The sequence below is a fragment of the Hippocampus guttulatus genome, chromosome 8, assembly GCF_054856545.1.
Source record: "Hippocampus guttulatus isolate MCC_2025c chromosome 8, RoL_Hgut_1.0, whole genome shotgun sequence".
NCBI classification, from domain to species: Eukaryota; Metazoa; Chordata; class Actinopteri; order Syngnathiformes; family Syngnathidae; genus Hippocampus; species Hippocampus guttulatus.
The window spans coordinates 10,913,337-10,939,006 of record NC_141268.1 but is presented as its reverse complement, the minus strand read 5'-3'; the positions used below and the strand labels follow the sequence as shown (position 1 = coordinate 10,939,006).

Sequence of the window (25,670 nt, the reverse complement as noted above, 5' to 3'; positions counted from 1 at the left end):
CTCCGTCGAACACCCCGTCGAACCCCTGAGAACGATTCACCAAACCCTTAGGGTTCGGTCGAACCCAGGTTAACTCATTCAATCCCAGCCATTTTCACTGGAGCAACCCCCTCAATCCCAGCGTTTTGCTGGATTTTGACTGATCTTGCAAGGCCCACAGAATATTTGGTTCTAATGCTATATAAACATGGAGCCTACCAAAATAAAGTTTGGACTCTCTTCTTTCAGCAGAAAAAAAATGTTTCTATCTTCCATTCTTCAGCAATCGGCAATACAAAATGGCTAAGTTTCACGAAAACGGCGATTCCTGGGCAAAAAACGGAGAAAAATAACTTTTTGTAAAGGCATGCATTTCAGTGAGGCCACAATTCCACCTACTGGTCGCTTTTTTCCATGATTTACAATGCAAACGGCTTATTCTCGTTGACAGATTGCATCAGACCCTCCTCCTCTCTATGATGCAAAAAAAAAAAAAACTTAAGACGTACAAGTACGTCATTGGTAGACGGGACCTAATTTGAAAAAGACGAACATTACGTCTTGTGGAATGAAAGAGTTAAGAACCACTGCTCTAGATCGTGATAGACATTTACTTTAGTCACCCACAATGTCGAATTCCAGCTTTTATTCCATGGTATTTACATGTCGATGTGTTAAACAACTCAGGACCAAGCAAGTTTTGGTTGAAGCCACCCACTTTTCAAGGGAACAAAAGTATTGGAACGGGGTTTTGAACTTAAAGTGAAGTGGTTGTAACCCTTACTTGCGATAACTGCATCAAGCCTGTGACCTCTTGACTTCACCAGACTGTTGCATTCTTCATTTGAAATGCTTTTGGAGGTCTTTACCGCAATTCTTGTTTGTTTTTGTGGGCTTCTCACTCCAGTTTCTTTTTCAGAAGGTAAAATACAGACTTTATAGGGTTACGGTTCGGTGATTGGCTTGGCCAGTTTAAGTCCTTCGTTGTTTTGGGTCTTGTTACACAATGAAGCTTCTCCCCATTTTCCAGTAAATTGCCAGACAAAATGCTTTTGTAGACTTCACAATTCATTCTGCTGCTAACATCTTGAGTTACATCATCAAAACAAGTAATCAGTTCTTACTACAATGTACAGCTAACTGATACAAGCATGTTTGTGTTCTGTTTCCGCAGCCTCGCTTTGGAGAAGCAAGCTGATGTCCTGATCTGAGGGCCCAGACTTCAGTTCATCACCCCTACTTGCTCCTCTCCCCAAGAGTCAGTGGAGCTCCAACAGAGGCCACCGGTTTACCTCCAGGCTTTAGGGTTTACCCCCCTCCCCCCTCCCTGCTGCCCGGCCTGTCGTCAACATGACGTCGGAGCTGGAAAGTAGCCTGACCTCCATGGATTGGCTTCCTCAGCTTACCATGCAGGCGGCCATCCGCAAAGCCGATGGCCAGCACGGCCACGGGCCAGGCATGGGCAAGAAGAGCGCCCTCCTCGATCCCAACACCACGCTGGACCAGGAAGAGGTGCAACAGCACAAGGACGGCAAGCCGCCCTACAGCTACGCCAGCCTCATTACGTTCGCCATCAACAGCTCGCCAAAGAAGAAAATGACGTTGAGCGAGATCTACCAGTGGATCTGTGATAACTTTCCCTACTACAGAGAGGCGGGAAGTGGCTGGAAGGTAAGAAACAGTACTTGGGTCCATGTCATTCTCTTGTACAATATGTACATTCAAATGTCCCCACCCTCGCAAAAAAACAAAACCAAAATGTTCTGCAGACGCAGGCCTTAAAAAGACAAAATGTAGCTTTACTAGGGGTGCTCTGATGCTTCCAAATCCGATGCCGGCCTTACCAATCACATAGATGAGCTGCACGTTTATCAATTTTAGGGCTCCTCATAAAATGAATATTTGAATAATTGATGAGCACTTCGCTTAGTATTTTGATTCAGTAATTCTTTCAAGTTTTACAGTGCAAAAAATGCACACATATTATGATTCAGTTACTGGTTTGGTCTGTAATGTGCAGCGTTAAGGAAAGGAGGAGGGGACGCTACACTGCACACAGGCTGGTCTCTAGTTCAATGCAGGTTGCAAAGTACGAGCTGTGAGTTTTTGTTTTTTGTGATCGGCAATGAAAGGCATTGATCGACATACAGATGACTTACTTTTCGACAAAAACTGTCCGGTCGGGATCGGTGGCCGTTTGACTGTAACACCACTAAGTTTTACATAATACATCTAAGAGTCGAAAAGTAATATGCCGTGATGGTAATGTTTGGAAAGTCTTACTTGACTGGACATGATTTCAGTTGAGACCGTTGGTTTTGAAATGAGAACGATTTGAAAGTCCAGCAGCTTCACGGAACAGATTATGTTCCATGTTGTAGTCAGAAGTTGCCGTTGTTTGGAAGAAAGTTTCTATATTTTGACCCCAAATGACTGTTTTGTGGGCTCAGGACAACAAAGTGATGTACGAATCATCACCAATCAGCGTTGCCGCTTAGGACAAAATGCATCGAGAAACGACAAGTGTCACCAAATCACACAAAGTGGCTCACTTTGCCAAATGAAAAACTGATGCAGCCAAGCAGACAGACCCATGTAAAGTGTGAAACTTCAGGATTAGTATTCAGAGAAGTGGCTTCTGTCCGTGCTAACACACACTAAATAGCCCATTCATGGGTGGTATTAGTCATTGCAGATGCCTTGATAGGAGAAGGCCATTATGCAGAAGGAGAGAGCCAATGCTGTGTCATCATCTCAAGGAGCTTGTGATATACGGAGATGAAGCTATGCTGATTGCCTTTTAAAGGGCCCAGATGGAAATTGATATTAGAATGAGTTTTCCAATCAGTCGATGTTTATTGGAAATAGAATCTTAGGCACTGCTTTATTGCAGTCAGACAAGATGAATGAAGCCCATTTCCTGAGGCGACAAGATCTGGCGCATGTATCGACGGCTATATGGAGGTGCCTTTGTCTGTGTGTAAGTGAGGGGCGAGATTAGAATGCATATGTTATTTTTAATGGTTTGACTCTTGCATTGCGGGCTTGAGATTTTGTTTGCTTGTTTCTTCTACATTCGTGCTCGCTTATTTAACGGTTGTCAACGTCACACAGCCAGACAGACAACACACTTGTTGCAAATAGGACAAAACGTTGCAAGAAATGACACTAAATGCACTGCCTACTTGACTGGACATGGCTGAAATTGCTTTTGACAGGTTTACATACATGATGGTTCTGTGGTTCTTCTGTTTGTCTATTTTGTTCATAAAGTGGTGAGGTGACACGGAATTTGTCAGTTAAAATTTGCTTTAGTCCACAAGCAACTGATCCCAAACAGGACATTTAACCATGCTCTTTAGAAATGTGCAAGATATCTTCGTGGAAGTCAAAGCTATGAGCTTGTGCTTAACATAAGTACGTAAGCATATCCAGTATATAAGAGAAAAAAAGATTGTGCTATGTATATCCACCTTTATAATTTCTCTTCCTATAAATGCTTTTGTGGGGTGAATTCAATTATTTTGCATGGATAATCCATTCAATACTGCTTCCCATTGAGTCTTGAATATGTAATCATTTTGACTAATTACTTATGTCAAGTTTCATTTTTTAAAAATGTATTACCATTTGGCAATACACAGAACAGACAGTAAATGAAGAAATTAATGGATTTTATTTTTGCACAGTTTACACAGATGGAAAAAAGAAAAGTAAAACAATTAGTATACTATAAATACCAAGTACCTCATGATGCTATTCCACTGGTTCGTTTTAGATTTAAGATGACGAGACGTACTGTTGTGTAAACTACTCCCTCCAGGAATCCACGATTTCAAAGCTCTCCTTGGAATTGAAAGCAGTTCGAGAAAAATAAGGACAAGGTGCAGAATTAAAATACCCCCCCCCCCCAAAGCGTGTTTTACTGACTATAAGTATTTCCTCTTTGAATGTAACTCCTGAAACAAATGACATTTTCTGCAACATTCAAATTTATTGTGGTGCACCTGTCCCTGTCACTTGTGAACAAAAGGTACAATGGTTATCTTGTACGACACCATTGTTTGAATGTGTACTTCAGAAGTGTTTACTTTTGCTCCCCTAATTACAACAGTATCCAGTCCTTCCGGTCCTCCCTGCCGTCCTTACGATACTTTACGCACGGAGCTCAGCTTGTTTGTGTGCGTAATGATTGGAAGCACGCGTGCCTGGTGTCTGGGTGTGGTGAATGTAGGTCGAATGTAGTCATCACCCCTCCGCTCTCCCTGCAGACGTCAACCGCTGGAATTTGGGACCAGTCACGCGCATGTTAACACACTAATCGGAACACTGCCTCATTAAAGACTGCACCTTCAACAAATAATCACTCTGGAGACATGTTCAAATAATTCCAGATAATCTAAAACTGTGAAGGTCACCTTTTGGGGAGGCGTGATCTGAGAAAGTTTTTACCTTTTGGGATATTTTTTTTCTTTGGCACGTCGCCTCGCCCTTTGCAGTTCTAAGCAGTCTTTAGAGTGTGTGATTCAGGTCTGCATCCCTCTTCCGTATGGCACGCATTGCTTTTTGGAGGGCGGCCAACTAGCTTGAGGATATTTCAGATTTAAGGATTGCTAGAGTCTTCTCCATGAAAACTCTCTGAAATGGTAATATTCCGTATCGACGTGTTTGTCAGTCCTACCCCTGAAAAAAACAAAAAACCTAATAGTTGGCCCTCAGGAATTTTAAATCCACTGAAGGTGTTTTACCTAAACATCATGTGCTTGTTGGAAATAATTCACAGTTTCCATCTCATGTGGCTTCTGATTAGATTAATCCAAGAGTCGTGTAAATGTCTGAGTACAGTGCTGTGGGCCCTCTAATGTGGAGCAAAATTAATTTCTGTGACATCAGTGGACTTATTTTGTGATCAGTTTGATGTCAAATTCCTCTTTTTTTTCCTCTTTCATTCTTCCTGTCAACATTTTGTTGTGTTAGTTAGTTTATTGTACTGAGCAGCCCAGACAAGAGACCCTAAACCACATTGCTAATTTGCATAAAACACCAAGCCAACCCTGGAAAGTCTAATTATGCCAAAACAAGCAGTTGGCTTAGTGATGAAACGCAGCTCACTTTCCAGTCTTCATGCTTTTGTTATTGGGCTGCAACTAATGATTATTTTTGATAACCAATGAATTGGTCCATTATTTTTTTGGATGAATTCATAAATCAGATCAAATAGTTTTTTAAAATTCATCACGCCCCCCCCCCCAAACATGACATTTCAAATTGAATATTTACAGTCGAATGGTTGAAATTCCACGAATTTTGTTGATTTAATTTCAAGCAAGGTCTCCAAACAAAGCTGAAGTTATACAACCACTCAGACAGTTAGTGTCCAAGAGAATTATAAAATGTGCTCTCAAGTTACTTTTAACACTTAAGATTTTTAAATAATTGTTTCCACATAGGGACTGACCATTATTATCTGGAAACATTACGCAATCTACCATATTTAGATGTACAGTGAAACTCCTCTACAACGAAATCATCTTTGCCGCAAGAAATTTTTCACAACAGGGTTTTTTTTCACTGTAGCAAATTTGATCTCAGATGTAAACACACAAACACACACACACAATTGTATGTGTACTCTTTATTTTTATTTCAATAGTGCATAAGTATGAGCACACACTTATTTGACACTTCATATTGTCAGTGTAGAAAGACAAAAGGGGAAAGAAATTGCGAAATTTACTATCAGCATTCACTTTCACTTACATAAATTTATTGGATAATGTCTTTTATTTTGCTTGCTCCGTCTTTCATTTTGATCACTTTTACCCTCTCTTCTAGCATCAGTGCTCTTCTTGTCTTAGCCGCTTGACATCCAAAGGTCCGTTTTGTAGCCATTTTAGCAATGCAACGTCCATGCTCGTCTGAATCTAACAATAACATATACTTCCTGGACCCGGTGGCTTTTCTTTCCACCATCTCACTGTCTCTAACTCAAACTCCCCTCGATCGCCGCCCAAGACAGTGTTGCTCAACTGATGTCATTCAATGAATTTTTAAGCCAGCCACGGGACGCTTCATAGTCCTCGATGGCCATAGTTATCTCTCGAAGGCTAAAAACCTTACGCTAACTGGAGCGCTTCTCTCTGTCATTAGCGCTCCAGTTAGCGTAAGGTTTTTAGCATGATAACAAGTAAAGCATTTTCGAGAAAAATGCTTTACTTGTAATACGAGGAAACATTCGTTTATTTGAATGTCCGTCGAGCCATAAGCAATTTACTCTGAGCAGCAAATCGGATTATATCTTCTACGGATCTAGCTTCAGTATTACACACATAGACAGTGAGGTCCCTCTTGGCCAATCGGAGGCCAGATATGCTCGGTAAGCCAATGGCAGAGCAGCTATGAGTATGTTGCGTTCAGGAAACTCGCAGCTGTGACCGAAATGAACATCGTTCACTATGTAAACCAGTGTGGTGGTTGCTGCTGCCGTTTCCGAACGAAGCAGTAGAGGTCGCTGTTGGATTAGACTTCGTTGTAGTGAATGTCTTCGCGAGGCTGGAGCAGAGAAAATGATTTCGTATAACGCAACAGGGGGGTTTTGTCGTATGGGGGGCAGTAGAATGGGAATGGTGTTAATGCATGAAGATTTTTTCACATTAGGAGGTATTTTCGCCCATGTAGGTTTCGTTCTAGAGGAGTGTCGCTGTATGACGCTTCTGCTGGACTGCAACAATGTGAATAGGTGTATGACAGCTCTTGCATGGCTTATCCTTATATTGTGCTTGTGTCACTTTTACAGTATAAAGTTCGGTTCTGTCTTTGTTCAGCATATATTTGCTGTGCCAGCTGCAAAGTTTTTTTTTAACCCTCTCCTGAATCTTATGAACCACAGGCCGAAATGTATTGGCAACGTCACAACCTAAAGCGTCTTAAATTGATAGCTCAGCTGGCCTGGCCCGACTGATTTTTGAAGTCTTTGTTCTTACTAAGAAACACACACAGGCTTGTCTCTCTGAGTCACTAACTGTGCTATATCTTTAATTATCAGACCAGGTTATGCCGTGTGAAAACGTAAGACTGACCTGAAAAAGAAGTTTAGACAACTTCACATGGACTGTCAAATGTTGACCTCCACTGTCAATTCAAAGCCTCTCTGAAATGCTTGGAGGCTCACTTGGGTAAAACTCACGTAAATCCCACATCCTTGCTTGCTTCTCTTCCAGGTGAAAATCTGGAGCACATTTCAAGCAGTTTGACAACCTGGAGGTTGTTGCTCTGTGTTTAATTTTTATGATTTCTCTTGGGTACCTATACTTGAATGAAAATGAGCCAAAATGTAGATTAGCTACGATTGCCCAACAAATACCAAAATATCCCTCTGCTTTTGGTGAAGTCCAACTCTCATACCTGATGTCTCACAGTAAAATATAGCTTTGGTCTGTAAATGGTCCGATGTGCAAAGATAGGACCTTCTGCAGGGGCTCTGGACATGTGCTCCCTTCTCATTATAAAATGCAAATACACACAACCCTAAACAGATCAAAGGTTCAACTTCCCATTAGATCTGAGGCTTCATAATGGCCGCCCTGGGCAGTTGGCTACATTTAATGGAGAATTTTGGATAGCAACCAGACCTTGAGGACATTACTAAGGAGATAATATTCCCGCCTATGACTAGCTTCAATGTGGAAAATCCCTGTTCCTGTTGCGTATTTAAATGCAATAGGGAAGGAAGCATTCAAATGTACGTACCTGACTGATCTTTCCACCACCAGCTCAGGTTTTCAGGGCCTGCAATCTCTAAAGTGTAAAATAGCCTGATCCCTCCATCGTCAAGTTTAAAATCTGACATGTCTCTCTGAACCTCTTCCAAGTGTGAAAAGAGAAAGTGAGAGGTTGTGCTTTGATCGTCATTTGCCAGTTTGGTGGAAGAGTTAAGAGCTAAAACGACTCTTCTGATTGATATACTGCTTCGAACTAAATCCAAAAGGATTTCTGCCAAGAAGGTGCTTTCCTGATTGGTGATCAATCCAATCGCCTGCAGCATTTGACATTTTTTGTTTTCCCTGGCAACCTATTTTTTTTAAATGACAGTGAACAAAAACCAGTGTTATTTTGGTTGTACATAATCCTTTTCTTTTTTTCCAGTGAAACGTTATGAAACTGATTTCCATTTTGGGCGTTTGATTACGTGGCAGTCAATTTCTTGAAAATAAATAAAATCAATGCTGTTTTGGTCATTCATTAACAGGACAAAAGACTGTTTCTCACTAAAAATGATCATTTGTCTAGCCTTGCATGCACATTAGTTTTGCTTTAGAATTGTGTGACAGTGCCGTACATCCAACTTTTCAAAAATACATTTTCCTGGTTGTGGCCCAACCAGCCATCCATTTCCTGTAGTGGTTTACTGTTTCTAGGTGTGCTGGACCTTATCAAAGCACAATGGCAGATTTTGGGCGAGAGGCGGGATACATACTACAAGGACACAGATAGACACACAATCATTCATGCTCAGATTCAGACCTATGGACAATATCGAGTATTCAGATAAAGCTACAGTTTGAATATGTAATATGGGAGCAAAGCGAAGTAACTGCAGAAAACTAGCACAAGCACAGGGAGAATATGCAAATTTGCACCGGAAGCCACCCCCCAATCAAAACAAAAAAAGTATCCTGGTGAGTGAACACTTTTGTCTCATCCCAAATTCCATGGTGCAGCATGAGAGCCTAGGTGGCGGTGGACAGGAACTGACTTTGTCGGCTTGTGGGAGGGGTGGTGACTCACTCGGCAACCGGCTTGATCCTGCCGTGCAGTAGGTTCCCATGTCAGGAAGCTCCAGCCTGGCCGTCCGCCCACCAGCCTCACCTTGCGCCCGCCTACCGGCGCCCCACCGCTCACGCTTGGGTCCTCGGAGTGGGCGGGGAGAGCTGGCAGGCCTTGGCACACACACTTTTTGGCAAGGAGCCGCTGTCCCCACACTCTGCTGAAGTGCTAACTCTAGCGCAGATCATAAAAGGCCCGAGGCTGCTACCGCTTCCTCCTGTGGCCTGCAGGCCTGCGTAGAGTTGTTGGCTTGAAAATTTTGCTTCTTTTGTGACAGTCCTTTTACTTTACCTCCGAGCTATGCTTACTGTTCCAGTACCATTCTCAGACTCTGTATTTATTGACATATGGTCCGGCAATGCTCTCGAAAAACCATTGACAAGGGTCACCAATTGATTCTGCGAACTCTCTCCTCTGTGATAGCGCATATGTTCAAGTCAGTGCATAGCTCATAGTCCAAGACACACCCCTTTGCTCTGAAAGAAGCCTCAGTGTTTATTCCTACATGCATTCCTTGTTACGGCTTCGGGCATTTCGAAAAACACTTAATCAGTTTGTATTGTTGAGACATGCTTATTTATTTGACAATTGCAGAGAAGTATGAGAGAGACAGGTTGTTGGATCTCTCCCTGAGCAGTAGTAAGCCAGTTAAAGTTGGTGTCCGTCATGTTGCAAACAGTCTGACCTGGATGCTATTTGTGAGTGTTTAGCTGCTTGTCACAAATGAGATATATGACATTGACATTCATGTTTTATGTCTTGACTTTTTTGAGGCTGGATTTCTGCTGCAGTTCCAAGTGTCCAAATCCAATTCAATGCCCTGACGTATCCTATTTTATTTATTTATTTTCCAATTTCCATATGCATTCCAAGTAACACATATCCAATTATGGCTGTTTATATTGATGGAATACATGAAACTCACTGCATAATAGCTTGCATGTAACTACACAAGTGTCAACATTAACAATTTGAGATGTTCAGTTCCACTTTTTTTCAAAATGATACCGTCCAAGTACTCACCTCTTGAATACTCATAGATATTGATACCAAGTAACAAATAGCACGACTACTTTTGATCCATAAATTTTCTATTGAAGCATTGCCAGATAATTTAAAAGAAATACCTTTTTTTTCCTCCATTTCTTATTCTAAGCAGAACAGTCACTCTGCAGTCCATAATTTACATTCAAAATAAGACACAAACAACTGACTCTGATTTAGGATTCATTTATAATAAATTTAGCAAAAGTGCAAAATAAAACTGACAGCACCGTGATTTTTGTTCTTTGTTCAAAATAAACAGAAATGCAATGGAATGAAAGGCGCTATGAAATTGGGCGATATGGCTGAAAGCTTTATCACAAGAAATATTTTTATTCATTCATTCATTCATTCATTTTCCGATCCGCTTGATCCTCACTAGGGTCGCGGGGGGTGCTGGAGCCAATCCCAGCCGTCTTCGGGCAGTAGGCGGGGGACACCCTGAATCGGTTGCCAGCCAATCGAAGGGCACACAGAGACAAACAACCATCCGCGCTCACACTCACACCTAGGGACAATTTCCAGTGTTCAATCAGCCTTCCATGCATGTTTTTGGAATGTGGGAGGAAACCGGAGTACCCGGAGAAAACCCACACAGGCCCGGGGAGAACATGCCAACTCCACACAATGAGGCCGGAGCTGGAATCAAACCCGGTACCTCTGCACTGTGAGGCTAACCACTTGACACCAGGCCGCCCATTGATAAATATAGATTTTTAAAATAGAATATGTATCAAGATAAAGTACAAAGATACTTTTCATATTCCAAAATATAAGTACATACAAGCACATAAAAATAGGCAACACCTGGGTATAGCATTCTGTATAATACATAGGAGTAAGTCAAAGCACTGTGTTGCCTTTACTGCATGAAACAAAACAGACCTTATTCATGCACTGAAGAATAACAACAGTCTACTTTGTATTTTTCTCACTCGATGAAAGCAGGTAAATATGTAAATTTATTATCTACAGTACTGTACATGGAATACTCTAATGGAGAAAGTCACCCAAATGGAGTTAGCAAATAAACACACTAACAATGCAAGCATTAATGTAAACTTCAAAATCATACTTTGTACATATACTCATAAATTGTATCTTAGTGAGCATATGAGAGGATGGACATGGATGGAATTCAAAGTAGAAAAACACTCAGTCATGCCGAAACTGAGTGCGCTTAGTTGTCATCGGCCAATGCTGGTCAATACATCACAGCACATTCTCTTAGAAAATAAGTCAAATATTTCAGAAGCGTTCAGTGATTGACCTGAAAGCGATAATAGTACCCTTGTATCGAATGAACTGCTTATCTTTTCTTTTGATTGTGTTGAATTCTGTTGGTGAATGGTGATGTTATTTTGGGTAAAATGGCGCACAGCAAAACATCATTAATTGGAAGATTCGTCGATCAGCATTGACGCAATTGGCTCTGTAGTTAGACACAATTTGGATGTCTATTGTTCACATCAAATGTTTTCTGCGCATAACATCTGGCTTCAATATTTGACTGTGGTTGACCTAAAGTGGCAGAAGTCGGCTTATAAAGCAAGGTCAGAGACCATCCCCATTGACGCCTGAACACCACGCTACCTTTTTACTCACATTGAGGTCACATATGGTGCCTTTTTACTATTGCCTCTTGTATGTACGCTCAGATGTCTCCCCCCCTTCACCCCAACCCACCCACCGAGCTTTCCCCATGACTGGGAGGGCGGGGGAGAAGGGAGACGGGTGTACTGATGAATGCTGCATGCTAAAAATAGAGCTCAGCCCTCAGAATCTGCCTTTAACGGTGAATCTGCCTGTTAAACTCATCCACGCCGACTTATACCTGCCTCTGCTGCCAGTGGTGTCGCCTTTCAAGGCGCCAAATTATGATTTAATACCAACCGATGTCTTTTAATCTGTGGTGATTTAGCACTTAAAATTGGAATGCCTGAGGTCGAACGCAATCCATTACGAGAACCGGGTTGAATTCCAACTTGTGATTCTAAAGTAATTGTTCCCATTGGAAATAATGTAAAGTGAATACATTTTTCCAAGGTAAAACTTTTGCCATCATAAAGCCCCTACTAATTACATTTGAACCGTTGTACCCTGACTTGTTTCCGCTCTGATGTTAAATCACAAAGTGAAAATCTGTGAATTAGCGACTCGTTTTATGAGCAATCAGTATGTACTTCATTTGGAATTACGTTGACTAGTCTACAACATATCCTACATTTCCTTCCCCCAATATGTATCAAATGACGGGAAACATTTTTATTCTAAGTTGACTCGTGAGAAAATAGAGGAGGAAATAAATGCAAACATCCAAACCAAACTAAACATCAAATGTGAGTAACAAGATAGACGGTAAAACAGTGGTCAACCCCCGTCATTGGGAGTAATTTAGACATACAGTACATGTTCGAAAAGGAGTAGGAAGAAGTATAAACTTAGAAATAAAATGCATTCAATGAGAAACTTTTTATTTAAAAACATTTTTTTTTCTTTGAATAAAATTAGAGGCACAAGAGCCAAAAACAGCTGATTTCTTTTCACCCCCACATGACATTATGATGTAGTATTCTTAATTCCTCATGACTATTTGGGTGAATGACAGACACAAACATTTTTTTTTTTACATTTTGAAAACATTTGGTTCACTTTCAAACGTTTGGGGTGATCGACTTGGAATGCGTTTTGAAAATGAGCAATCGACTTTATCTCATCTTGAAGGTAAGTAATAAGATTTGTAATTAAGGTAGTGCGTTCTCCCCAAAGAAAAAGCTTATCTGGCAGCACTGCAGCATAGATGCAGTGAAAGGAAGCACCGGTAGTTGGAGTGCTAATTAGCAGAAGCAGGTGAAGGGTCTTTTGTAAAATACAAAATAAAATAAAAAGTACTCCAACCTGAGACCGCCAATACATTCGTTCAGTGGTGTGCAGTCTGCCTGAGGTAAGCAGCTGAATATGAGCTCAGCCTTGATGCATGACGTCCAGACGCCGGGTCATTCACATCTGATAAAAGGAGCAGAATGTCGCCCGATGATTGGCATTTTCATAAAATCTGCATGGCAAGTAATTACGCTGGAAATCTAAGTTTCCTACGCTGCGGCAATTATTTCACCCACCGTTCTCACCTTCTGTGTCACTCTCTCACTCGCACTGTTTCCACTTTTTATCTGACTAAATGGCTTCACTTCACTGCTTCTGGCTGCTCTTTCATGCAACTTATTGACACTTATGTTAAAATTTCAAAGTATGTTTGTAAATGAAGCAGTAGGGGCCTTGATATTCGATCCTCCCGCTGGCGTGTCCTCAGTGGGGTCAGCGTCTGCGTGCGTCTTGTGGTACAGCGGCACAGCTGCGGCAGCCGAGTGGAACCGGTGATGGATGATGTGCCAAAACGGGCAGTGCCGCCTTCCCCGGCGCCTGTATCGACAGGCGCGCTTCTTGTCGCTCACGTTCAGTGCGCTTCGGGCCGAGGTAGTCGCGGGTCATGCCGACCACGGACATGACACGCGGAGATCCGAGCCGGTATTGCTCATCTATCAATGCCACGTCTTCCGCCCTGTTGAAACACCGCATGAAACTTATGTATAAGTCTCGACGTGGTCCAAAGTAGACATTAGTATTCAGGTTGAACATTTTGTCACGGGGTATATACATTATTCATAGGCATAAATATTGAGATTCCTGTTATGATTATCATTCTTTTTCAATTCAGGAACAAGTCAAGATTATAAAAGGAGCATGTTTCACAGTTAGGAATAGACTCCGGCTCAAGTGCTACAGAGATTTAAAGGATGGATGTTACATACCTATATTTAGTATTTAACATGCTCTATTGTGAGTTTCGCATTCGTGTTCAGTGATGTGTCCATTGTCCGTGCTCCACTTACACGCAGAATAGTCTATGAACTGTTCACTCCACAACTGAAAATTATTTTTACTGGTGCTTGTTTTTCTTCTTCACCCTAGCTAATTTCAGGGAGAGGTACAGTAAATATTTCACTTAAAGACTCAACACAGCTAACTTTGTAGTATTAGTGGATGGCTTGGTTCTTTTTAAAAAAAATAAATTTCGGGGCGGGATTATTAGTTTTAGCAGTGTCAACTTTATCACTCTAGCCACCTTGCACTGAGCACCCAGGGCAGGTTGTTCTTGCTCGACTACTGCGATTACAGCACTTTCTATTTCCGGTTCTATTGTCATCATTGGAGTCTCTCTTTCATGCAGTCATTTCTTACCTTTTCTGTTGACTTAATACATCACACGCGGTGAGCTAATCCATTGGTTGTGAGCAAAGCTTACATCGAATAAGATTTGAACTGCAGAGGTGTATTTTGGTTGCTTTTTAAATTGTGTCATGTTTTGATGAGTGTCGACAAAAACTGGCATTGGGTTACTTTTTTTTTTTGTCCCTACCCCATTTGTGTTGGTTCCTCAGTAAATGTACCACACATATTTTTATTTATTTATTTTTGCATGCAGTGCTGACAATCCAAAGTCCTTCAACGTGTCCCGCGGCAGCCGCAGGGCCACAACCTCTCCCCACCACTTACTCGCGTACGAATTAGTGTGTTAATGTGGCGGCGTGGAGGGATGGCGGGCACACGGAGGTTTCTGGCCTCTTTTGACCACCACCGTGTATTATTCATGGGTCAGCAAGTCTAGTAGCTCCCTATGAAGTCAGCTAATGGACTGTTGTGTATGCCTCAGATATCGCTCATAGTAGAGGATCAAATGGAGCACGTTTGACAGTTTGAGGAAGTAAAAAAAAAAAAAAGTCTGACGCTACACTTATGCAGCCAGCAAGATACTGCTGCTTGCCCTTCTTTTGTGGATTTGCCGTGTGTGGTGGTGGTTGGATGAATGGCAGCAGTTGGATGCACTGGTTGACTGAACCTTTTGCCATCCAATGGAAGAACATATGATTTTTCTGCCTGTCACTGTGCACGACTGGCAGATGTAGAAAGAGATTTCTGATGAATAAAATGTATTGAAAAATACACAACCAGCAAAAATGATAAATTATCCTTTGAACATAATCTGGGGCGGCACAGTGGATGCCTGGTTCGCATGTTCACCTCACAGTACAGAGATTTAAGTTTGGATTCCAGGCCCCGACCATCCTCATTTTGTCCAAGCGTATACTTAGATGCAGAATGTGTAACAATGTAGGCTGCATCTTAATGTAAAGGTGCCGGTTTAGCATTTTTTTATATTCCCAGCACAGCAGCATGCCAAGTGGCCCACAATGACTTTCTCTGCCACTTCGCCATTCATTCAAACTCCTAAATGGACAGTTGGAACCGGCCCATCACCATTAGTCGCCGCGCTCGCTTCTTCATTGTTAGTGCACGTCGTCGTCAGCAGGCTGCTGTGAGCCATTGTCAGAGGCCAGCATCAGCGGACACCGTCGGAGACTCGTCTTCCTCTTCTTCGGGCTGATAATTAAGTGGCGAACTGACAAACGGCTTTCATCAGCTCTCTCATGTGGAACTGAGAGCCTGCGAAGGCTTTCATGGAGGATAAACTGTGGGATGTTACGTTGCCTCCAATCCTTCCTGGCCTTGTGCTGCTGCTGCTGCTGCTGCTGCTGCTTTTGCAATGTGTACACAGTAGAAAATTACAGAGAACCACACAGCTGACACAAAGCCCGATTTGCGTATCTCGCCGATTTGTACACTTTCCTGGTTTGTCTCAATGGTCAGCCACACAGTCTGTTTTCCTCTTTGACAATCTGGCAGTGTGTTTTTAGGTCCCTCAAAGACAAACTATGCACAGGAAGACAAACAAAGCATGGAAGAGGTACTGTGTTGTTGTGTAACACGCCAAATGTGCCAAGTTACAGTGTTGCTCGCCTTGGTGTCTGCAGATTTTTAAAAAAAAAAGCTGTTGTTAATGAGCCCTCATTATGAAATGGTGTTTGTTCACTTTGCCAAATAAGGTCTGTGAGCGGATGTTGGCTGTTGTTCAGCCACCAGTCTCTTACATATGCTTTCACCTTTATAGCTCATAATGAGAGTGATGAAAAGCCTGTTTTAAGTTGTATGTGCACTTGGTGGTAATCAGGTGATGTATCTTTAGCTTAGCAATTAATTATTTAACTTTGTGATGCCAAACAGACCCCCCCCCCCCCCCCCCCAAAAATACGCCTTTCCGATGTAATCAAATTAGCTCTGATTTCACACAGGACTGCTTGAAATGCCTTTGTGGTCTTCCTGCACACCCAAATCTACTGCCTCTGCTTGTTTCAGAAAGAGAAAATGCCAAGTCATCACAGGTTCGCTGCTGCCAGAAACACTGCTGTTCTAGACTGAGCAGGGCAATTAAGTTTTGCTATGGTACATGTTTTATGTCCTTCCATTGTCCAAAGGTGCAATGGATTCTAAAATAAGATTCACCATTGTATCCTGCCAGTTGTTGACACCCTTCTGTTCGGGTGTCAGCCACAGTATTTTAGCTAAAGACACTATGCAATCTGGTGATTGGTACTTTAATGCAATGTTACTCATGTATGTATTTTATTATTATTATTATTTTTGTAGCTACTGTTAAATTTCGATTTACTATTCCAAACTATACAGTTGTGTTTGAGCGACATGGAATCATTGCTTCCTTTGATGATTTGTTTTTTGATGAGCAGCAAGGTGCGAACAATCACCCCCAGCGTCACAAATTTGAAACTTGAAATTTGACACATCAACACATGCTCTAAATTGTCATAGGTATGAATGTGAATGGTTAATTGTCTATTTGTGCCCTGTGATTGGCTGGCGACCAGTTCAGGGTGTACCCTGCCTCTTGCACAAAGACACCTAGAAATTGACTCGAATCCAACACGCCTCTGACCTTCGTGAGGATAAGTGGTTCGTTGAATGAATGAATAAGTCATAGTTTCATTTAGCCACCTAATCTTGACCTTTATGCGCCAGTCTGTTATATTATATTTGATTTGGGAAGTTATGAGGTAAATGTCAAAGATTCTTAATTAATACCTTTTAACCAATTATTGGTCGAATGAAAAAAGTGCAACTCGCAAGTGAAACAGACACTGGATCATTGCGCACATAACAGTGCGGGAAAATGAAAAATAATGCCATGTAAATAAATCACTTAAATAAATAAAGCACATCGCTAAAAGGTGCATGCAGCTCCCTCCTCCCCCTATCTCCTTTTGCTGGCACAATTAAAAAAAAAACATCTGTCAAAATTGGATAAACTAGAAAATTATTCAATTTATCTGGAGTTTGGAGTGAATGAATGCTGGAGATGTGGTCTAAATTGGAAGGAAATGTTTTGAAGGACAGTTCTGGCGATTGTAAAACATGTTTTCCTTTGTTGTTTCGTGAAGCACTTTCTGAGGACATCAAGGACAGATCGTCATAAAATGGAGCTACAAAATGGAAGCCGTAACTTTCTGGATTACTCAGAGCAGATTCACAACTGTGAGAGTTCATCAAAAGCAATTTTTTCCCCCAGGGACGGCATAATTCCAGGTCTTAGTTCCCATCTCAGGCGTGTTTTATTGACAAGTTGGCCTTGTGAATCACTGCCAATTTTGAAGGAGGTTCGTGACCGTCGTAATTTCTCTCCGATTCCTTCTTGGTTCCGTGCCAGCGACGGCCCTCCGGAAGGTTAGGGATGCACTGAAATAATCCACTTAATGGAAGTATGCTTCTTTGCCCGTGCTCGACGTTGCATTATGGGCCGGTGCGACATCACCGGGGCTCGAATAAAGCGCTTTTGACTGTGAGCGAGACAGATTGGGACAGACACAAATAGCGGCCAAGGAGAAAGGAGTGGCGAAGAAGACAGGCAGCTCTCTGAAGCGGTCTGATCAAGCCGTGCCTCATGAGTGACCTGCCATTCAGTGTTGCATTCATGGAATCTCCCACACCCACCACCACCTACATACCAAGATTTTTTTATTTTATTTTATTTTTATTTGCGGGATTGCTGGTTGAATGTGGCCTTCACACTAGCTGCCTCAAGTGTACCTCACAAATAATGCAGAAGTCTACTTCGCCTCTGAACCCCAACAACCTACTCGAATTTGTGTACCGCAGTTCTATTCCAAGAGTGGCCTCAAAGCAACAAAGTAGGTGTATAAAAAAAGCAGAGGGTGGGGGGGGGGGTTGTATTGAGTTCGGAACATTGATATACGGGAGCATTTGGTCTCTACCCTTGGTGCTTCTGTTGCAGTGAGAACATCCTTGGTGCTGCATTCATAAACTTCTTATATACCTCTGGAGAGATGCACAGGTTTTGTGTTGCCTTTGCCTATTGTCTGAGCTCCAAAGGTTGCAAAATCCTTGGATTAAACCCTCGGATATTATTTATTTATATAAACAAGTGTTGGTTGAATCTGAGGTTCAGGCTTATCTGACCGTATTATTATGAAACCGCATTAGTGTGTACTTTTGGCGTTATGCACTAGCAAAGTCGGTCTGTTGTGCACAGCAAACTTCGGGGTTTCGATTCTTTTACTTCTCGCGCAGCCTGTTGCTCAAAAGCCTCCAAGCCACTTTTTGCTGCTAGCTTGCTTCTTAGAAATCAACATAGGTCATCTCCTGTGAAGCCAATTTCTGTCCTGCATGCATTGTCCTCATTACCGGTGCAAAGTGAGAAATGGGTTTAATTTAACCAAATGCTCATTGTTGGGGGATGTGAGTGGTTTGGCTTTGGAGGAATTTCCCCACGGTGTCATCTGCTTTTGCAGAAGTGGCTGTTGGGTTTTAATTACTATAATACCTCAGTGTACTGCATTAGATGAACCGGGGAAAAAAACGTGGTGATTTTTTTTTCCTTTTGTGTTCTTGCTTTATCATGTGTCTTCATAGTGCAGCCAGGAACAGGAGTGTGTGCTTTTATATTTTATTAACATGCCAATGGTAGTGGCAAGGACAGAGAGTTGAAACATCAGTGGAAAGTGTTAATAAGAACATTTGGCTTCTTTCAAAAATAGGAGTTGATGATGATGATGATGATGACACGTGAACGTAGCAGTCTACGTCTTCACCTTATCAAACAGCACAAACAGAAAATGTGCAACATCAGTAACATTTGCTAGATCTCTCTTTATATAATTCAAATATCGCTGCAGAAGCGAAAGCAATCCACTGCATCCTTGGGAAGCGCGTTGTATTGTTTGTGGTTCAATTAAAACAAAACAAAACTGTACAGTGCAGTGTATGTAGTTCCCCAAAACACTGTTCACCGATAAATACACATGAGCTCGTATTTTTTTCCGTTGCAGCGAGTTGGGATATGCACGAGGTGTGCGAGTCTGCGTTACAGACCGTAATTTGTTCAAAATGGTCCAGTTTAGTCATACTAGGCAGCATCGCTCGCTGTGTTGGGGCCTCAGGTTTTTTTGTCGTAGCTGATTTAAAAAATAAATAAAATAATCAAGTGACCAGTTGTAATTATTGTCATGTTTTTAATTTATTGGATAAAAAAATCAAGGAAGGGTCCAGAATTCAGTCATATTCAGATGGTGCTAATTCTTTTGATCATACCTGGAGAATTAAGCTCCCTGTTTTAAAACAGTCTCTCTTTTTTTCCACAAAAAAAAAAATCTTGCTTGCTGTGGCATCCCACATGCCTTCTTCCCACATCCCCTACAAATAGCCAGTGACTGTGCTACATTCCGTGGCCTCGGTGCGGATCCCCTAAGGCAGAGGTGTACATTCTGTGTTAGTGGGCATGCCACGGGGTCCATACACTATGAACAACGGAACTTCCAGTATTATATGTTCACTTACACTTTCTTTGTCTGTTTCCATTGATTTCACACACGCACAAAAAACACGGTGCCCCCATTTCCGCCAAGGCTATCTTTCATTTTATGGACTCTGGTGTCTTCAAAATAACTTCCCTCTCTTGGTTCAACAAATTTAAATGCACTGACCACACAAACACTTCATGGTTCATATTGTGTGTATTTTGTCCTTTCTGCCACGTGTTGAACAAAAGCTCAATTTTGGGTAACTGAAAACAGACTTTAATGAAAACTCTAGCCAGAGCGAAAACTTTCCAGAACTGCGTTGTCAGCATTTGTGGGAAACTATTTTTTTTTTTGGGGGGGGGGGGGTGCTTTGTCTTCATATGTTGTCACAGTGTGGGCTATTTGTATTCACTTCATGATCAATTCTAATCTAATGACCTTCTTTCTTAGATTTGTCACGCAGTGCACAAATTCACTCAGCGTGTCTTCTTGTCAAACGGCACAAAGAGAAAATACAGGATGCCAGTCACAGAAGGGCCACACACTATAAGGCTGGATTTGCACTGCAGTTTTTTTTTTCTCTTGAGTGATCAGTTGTGTCATTGTAATGTACAGAGAAACATTTGAATCAGGCCTCTTCCAAATGTGTATTATAATTCGACATTTATGCAGGGCTCCCACTAATTTCAACAAATGCATGCGGTGAAATCCTGAGTTGTATTTTTCTGATTTTTTTTCCCCCCTCAGATTCAATTTAATACTCAAGATAGACAATTTAGGATGAATCTCCATGAATGGATCCTTGCGTTGTCTACAATTGTGCTTCGAATTAGCTTAAATGGCCTCGGGGTTAGTAGTTGGAGCACTACCTGTTGCTTTGGTAGGCACTGGCTAATGTGGTGTGGATAATGTAAAAACACTTATCAAATAAATAAATAAATAGAAACCACTATGTGTGGACTGACTGGATTGATGTGCTTGAGCTTGAATGAAAAAAAAGAGAAGTGCTTTGTGGTCCACTCACTTCTTAGGTTGCCAGTATTTCTTCATGTTTCAAACAAAGCCCTTTTTTTGTCCACATGGACGTTCGTGACACTTCCTCAATAGTCGTTAACTCCAGATATGCCAAACAGCAATCCTGATTTCTTTTTTTTTTTTTCTGTGTGTCTGTTTGGTTTTCAAACTGGTATTTTTAAGCCTGTCTGACAGAACATCTCCACAGTGAGTCCATATGTTTTTTTTATATCCCTCCATCATTCAGATTTGCTGACAGGTCAATTGGAGGTTGCGGTCCTATCTTCCAAAGTGGCGGTGCTCGCAAGAATGTTTTCTTTGGATTTGCTAGTTTGACTTCTCCGCTTTCATTCAAGATTTTTGACAAGGAAACACAGGGTTTATCTCCTTTACCGTGAAAGCCATGTGCATGTGCTTTTTATTTTTTATTTTTCCTTTTTTTGAGGGGGGTGGGGCGGGGGGTCAATTCAAACATCAATACTGTCGTTGGATGATCCAAGATAGCATAACTCACTCACATGGCGTGACTTACTCTTCTTATTTTAGGATGCAAATAGATCTTAGGAATCAGTTTACGCTGCATATTTGCCTTTTATGAGCAGCTGCTGTGCTGGCGGTCATTGTAATGTTTCACCACTGTCTCTGGCACCGCTCACCTCTGCCTGTTTCTTTTCCCACCAGCTCTCGGCCCTTTGATCAGAAAGGCAGCAAATCCAGCAGCGTTTAAGTTAGCCTCTTTCAGGGATTTAATCCAAACACTTAAAAGAGCACCTGTAGGTCATCATTGAGCCTCAGCTGATCCCTGGAATGCTTCAAGTAAACTCAATAGAGTGGAATTTCTGATTTCAATCACAATGCCTTTCTAGGACAATGTCAGATTTGTTTATTTATAAAAATAAATCAATAAATAAATAATGGATTTTTTTGGTGTAATCATTGTAACAACAACAGTAGCAGGATATATCATTTTAACAATCTTAAATGTCGACTTAGCCTTATTCTTAGAACTAGACAGATGTTTTTTCTTCGGGGTCGATACCGATTATTAGTCGTCAAGGAGGCCAACACTGGATATTCAAAGCTGATATTCATTTGAAGTAAAAGGGTAAATATTGGCAGCAAAATTAAACAATAAATAAAATACAAACTCCAACTCGGGCGGCACAGTGCTCGACTGGTTAGGACATCTGCCTCACAGTGTAGCAGTGAAGGGTTCGATTCTGGCTCCGGCCTTGCTATGTGGAACTTGCATGTTCTCACCTTGCCTGCGTGGGTTTTCCCCGGGTAGCCATTTTGTACTGAGCTGGCAGGACAACCAGAATAAAAGCTTTGTGCTTCAGTGGGCTTCGTTTTAAACTCAACTGATATGGAAAGCTGAAATGGAGGAGAAAAAATTAACCCTATATCTCTGCAGTTCAGTGCTACACAGTTCTCAATATTTGCATGTTTTCAGCAATTACATTGAATCATGTGCAGTGTAATGGATTTAGAAACGAATCTGTGAATTGCCCTTCTGAGGTCACGTTAAAGGTTCTGCTGTCATGGGTTAACTTGGTGTTGGTTATGGAATTTACTGTGAATTTTGGTTTGTAAGAGACCTCACACATGTAATGTATGTCCAGAGGTATAAAGTTTCAACATAGAGCATGGGGGGCATGGTTTTATTCTCGTTGCGTGGCCCACCCCCAATCCCCGGTGCCCATCCCGATGTCAAAAGCGCTATGTGTGCTTACATGTGTCTGTCCCAGCGTGCCCAATCCTCTCCACGGGCTGCCTGACCGCATGCCAGGGGTTGCTCGTTCATCCCCCAGCTGTGAGGAGCCGGGTTCTGACGCGGGCTGTCCCTTTGGCTCACTCGGGATGTTTGACGTGCTGAGCGCAGAGGTCAGCCTGACCTACTTTTTTCCCCTCGGCGACTCTTCTTGCTGAGCTTCGGCGCTCCTTGGCAGGGGAGGTTGGGTTGGCGGCGGGGGGGTTATGAGAGGGGGGAGCTGCTTACGCCTCCATTGCTGTCCTGGTGTGTTAAATCATTGCCATTTCTCTAGATGTGTGCGCGCATTTTTTTTTAGGTGTGTAGGAGGCATCACACATGTAGACTGAGGTCAGATATGAAGTGCTCTGTGGGGGTTGCAGGTAGATGCTGGGCGGCACTTGTGCAGGACCCCTGCAGTGAGCACTGTCTGACTCACTTTATGTACCGCTCTCAACACTCTCCGACCTCGCTTCCCCCCCCCCCTTTTTTTTTGTTCTTAACATGAAGTCATGCATTGTTATACAGTCGAACGTGCAGAGTTTGATCAAAAGTAGTGAGTTTAACTGCATTTCTCAATAGCGCATTTGTAACGTTGCTTTTTTCAATATTTATCATCACCTAACACAGTGTCCACAGGAGCTTCATTTCCCCAGGTAGTTCTAAACCTAGACCTACTGAAATGGCCTCTGGATCTTCGCCCATCCTTGCTCATAAAGTCATTGATGGAGAAACTTGATGTGGTGCGGGTTTTGATATGAGTGAGCATAAGTCGTGCAGAACGACTCAAACACTGACATATTTTATGGAACAGGGGATCTCATAAAACTTGGTTGTTTAATTCCCCACCCTATGGGTGAGCAGGGACAAAAGAAGATTTATAGTGTCAGCCCTTTATTAAAGAATGCGAGAAAAACAATAGAATTAAAAAAAATATGAACTTGTCGCGAAGTATGAAAGTGTCTACCATGACAGATCTCGCCAACATGTGTGACTTTTTTTTTTTATGACAGGAGTCCAGTGACTCTCAAGCTGGTCCTGTATTCACCAAGAAAAAGACAAAAGAAAGTGACTCTGAGTCGAGGGGCTTGCCCTTTCAATAACATTTCCTCCCTCTCTCCTCACCGTCTTTCATATCTCAAGCGTCTTCAATGGGGGTGAACGTGATGATTTCATTAGTCATTTATATTCATTCACACTATTGTAAAAATGTAGTGATTCTGATTCTTATTTTGGGGCATCTGGGACAGATTAATTGGATTTACAATATTTCCAAATTGATGTATCGCTCTAGTTTTTGAACAAATGCGTTTTATTAGGAGTTTGAAGTCGCAACTGTCCACTAAAACAAAGTTTCCACTGTAATCTCACTGCGGAAAAGCATTTTTGAAAAGCGAGCAAATGGACTTTCACTGTGTCTACCTTCCTCAGGTGCATCGTTGTCACCCAGTCATTGCTCTGCTCGCTCCGAGTCGCCACTGATCTGTCATTCCGTTCTCCCCTCTCACCCCACTCTGTTGTAATTGCGCTATTCTCAAGTAGCCCCTTTGTTCTGTTTCCTATTTTTGAAAATGTTTGCGGTAAAGTGGTGTAAGAAGACAGCTTGACACAGCAAGAGCGATGTTGCAAGAACACATGCAGAGAGAGTTGTTTAAAACAGAAACTTTGAATATAATTGGATCAGTGGCGTACCTCATCTGCTTGACCTAGCAGAAGGTACCTTGGACTTTTCTGCACAAGTTTAGCAGGGGTTGTCCTCCTTGTATCACGTGGCACATGTACACGCACTTGTAAGACATACATACACACAGAGTAAAAAACAAATGTTAGTGCTCAAGTTTGCACACAATTTTTCAGCCCGTGCGGTCTGACACGCAGATGTTTTCTGCTTTTCCTAGTGGGAGATGCTGGCTTAAACGAGAGCATCAAATCATTTTGTCACCATACGCTGTGCATGATCAAGGCCAGAGACAGTCAATGCCATACGCACCATTTATGCACATAATGTCTTTGGCTACTTTTTTTAATTTATTTAATATTCTACCAAGGGCGGCCCGGTAGTCCAGTGGTTAGCACGTCGGCTTCACAGTGCAGAGGTACCGGGTTCGATTCCAGCTCCGGCCTCCCTGTGTGGAGTTTGCATGTTCTCCCCGGTCCTGCGTGGGTTTTCTCCGGGTGCTCCGGTTTCCTCCCACATTCCAAAAAAAACATGCATGGCAGGCTGATTGGACGCTCTAAATTGTCCCTAGGTGTGAGTGTGGGCGTGGATGGTTGTTCGTCTCTGTGTGCCCTGCGATTGGCTGGCAACCGGTTCAGTGTGTCCCCCGCCTACTGCCCGAAGACGGCTGGGATAGGCTCCAGCACCCCCCGCGACCCTAGTGAGGATCAAGCGGTTCGGAAAATGGATGGATGGATGGATGGATATTCTACCAATGATCCTATTGATTATTGGAGTAATCGGATTTAAAAAAAGATTTTGTATCATTCAATACATAACGTATGCATGTCAGATGCAGGTAATAATGTTGCACGGGGTATTCACTGAACTGGTCTCATATACCTGTATGTTTATAAATTGTGGGAGCAAGCCTGAGTTAAAAATCATTCTTATTATATGGTATTATTTTGGGCAAGAGTCTCAAAGGACTTCACAAGCCCACAGTTCACAAAATTCAATGACATTCTCTCATCTCAAAACCCCCGATCAAGCTAGGGAAAGAAGGACGAAATCTTGAAAAGTGGATCGCTCCATTTGTGATCCGCTTCCATGTTGACCAGGCTGCAATGGATACAACATCAATCGCATGATAAGATGCTCTAAAATGATAGTTTAAACAACATGGGGCAGGGGGGAGAAGTGAAGCGGCGGTTAGGCGGGCTAAAAAAAGAACAAATGTCAGGAGTAGCGATGCTGCGTCGATCGTGGCTGATAATTATTGGTTGATATTCGTGAAAAAGTGCTTGAACTCGATCAAAAACTTCAGGCCGATTGATCACCCTATTTATTTAATTACTCTGTTAAGGTAATGACAAATTTATGAACTGTTTCTCTCAGAAAGTCAACAGATTAATCGATTATTTCAGAAAAATCAGTAGTTTCAGCTCTAAAATGTAACATTTTACACAGAATCCACATAATAGTTATCGGCCGATCACACTCATGGATGATCGGCATCCCTAGTCAGGAGGTGTGAGGCAGGAAAAAGACTAGCCTCATAGTAAGTATGGTATGCTCTACTCTCTGCTGACTGCTTTTTAGTGATCCGACTCATCAAAAGTTTTTAAGTCAAGTACAACTTTATTGTCAAACATTTAAAAAATGTAACCACCAA

General features: G+C 42.1%; 1 protein-coding gene across 1 annotated transcript in view; it reads left to right on the top strand.

Moving 5' to 3' along the window:
• foxj3 (forkhead box J3) overlaps positions 1-25,670 on the top strand; it is a 108,930-nt gene that overhangs the window by 45,221 nt on the left and 38,039 nt on the right. The window contains exon 2 of the mRNA XM_086118457.1: positions 1,154-1,650. Coding sequence (XP_085974583.1) covers positions 1,330-1,650 — 321 coding nt within the window. The 5' untranslated portion in view covers positions 1,154-1,329. The remainder of the gene's footprint in view (positions 1-1,153; positions 1,651-25,670) is intronic.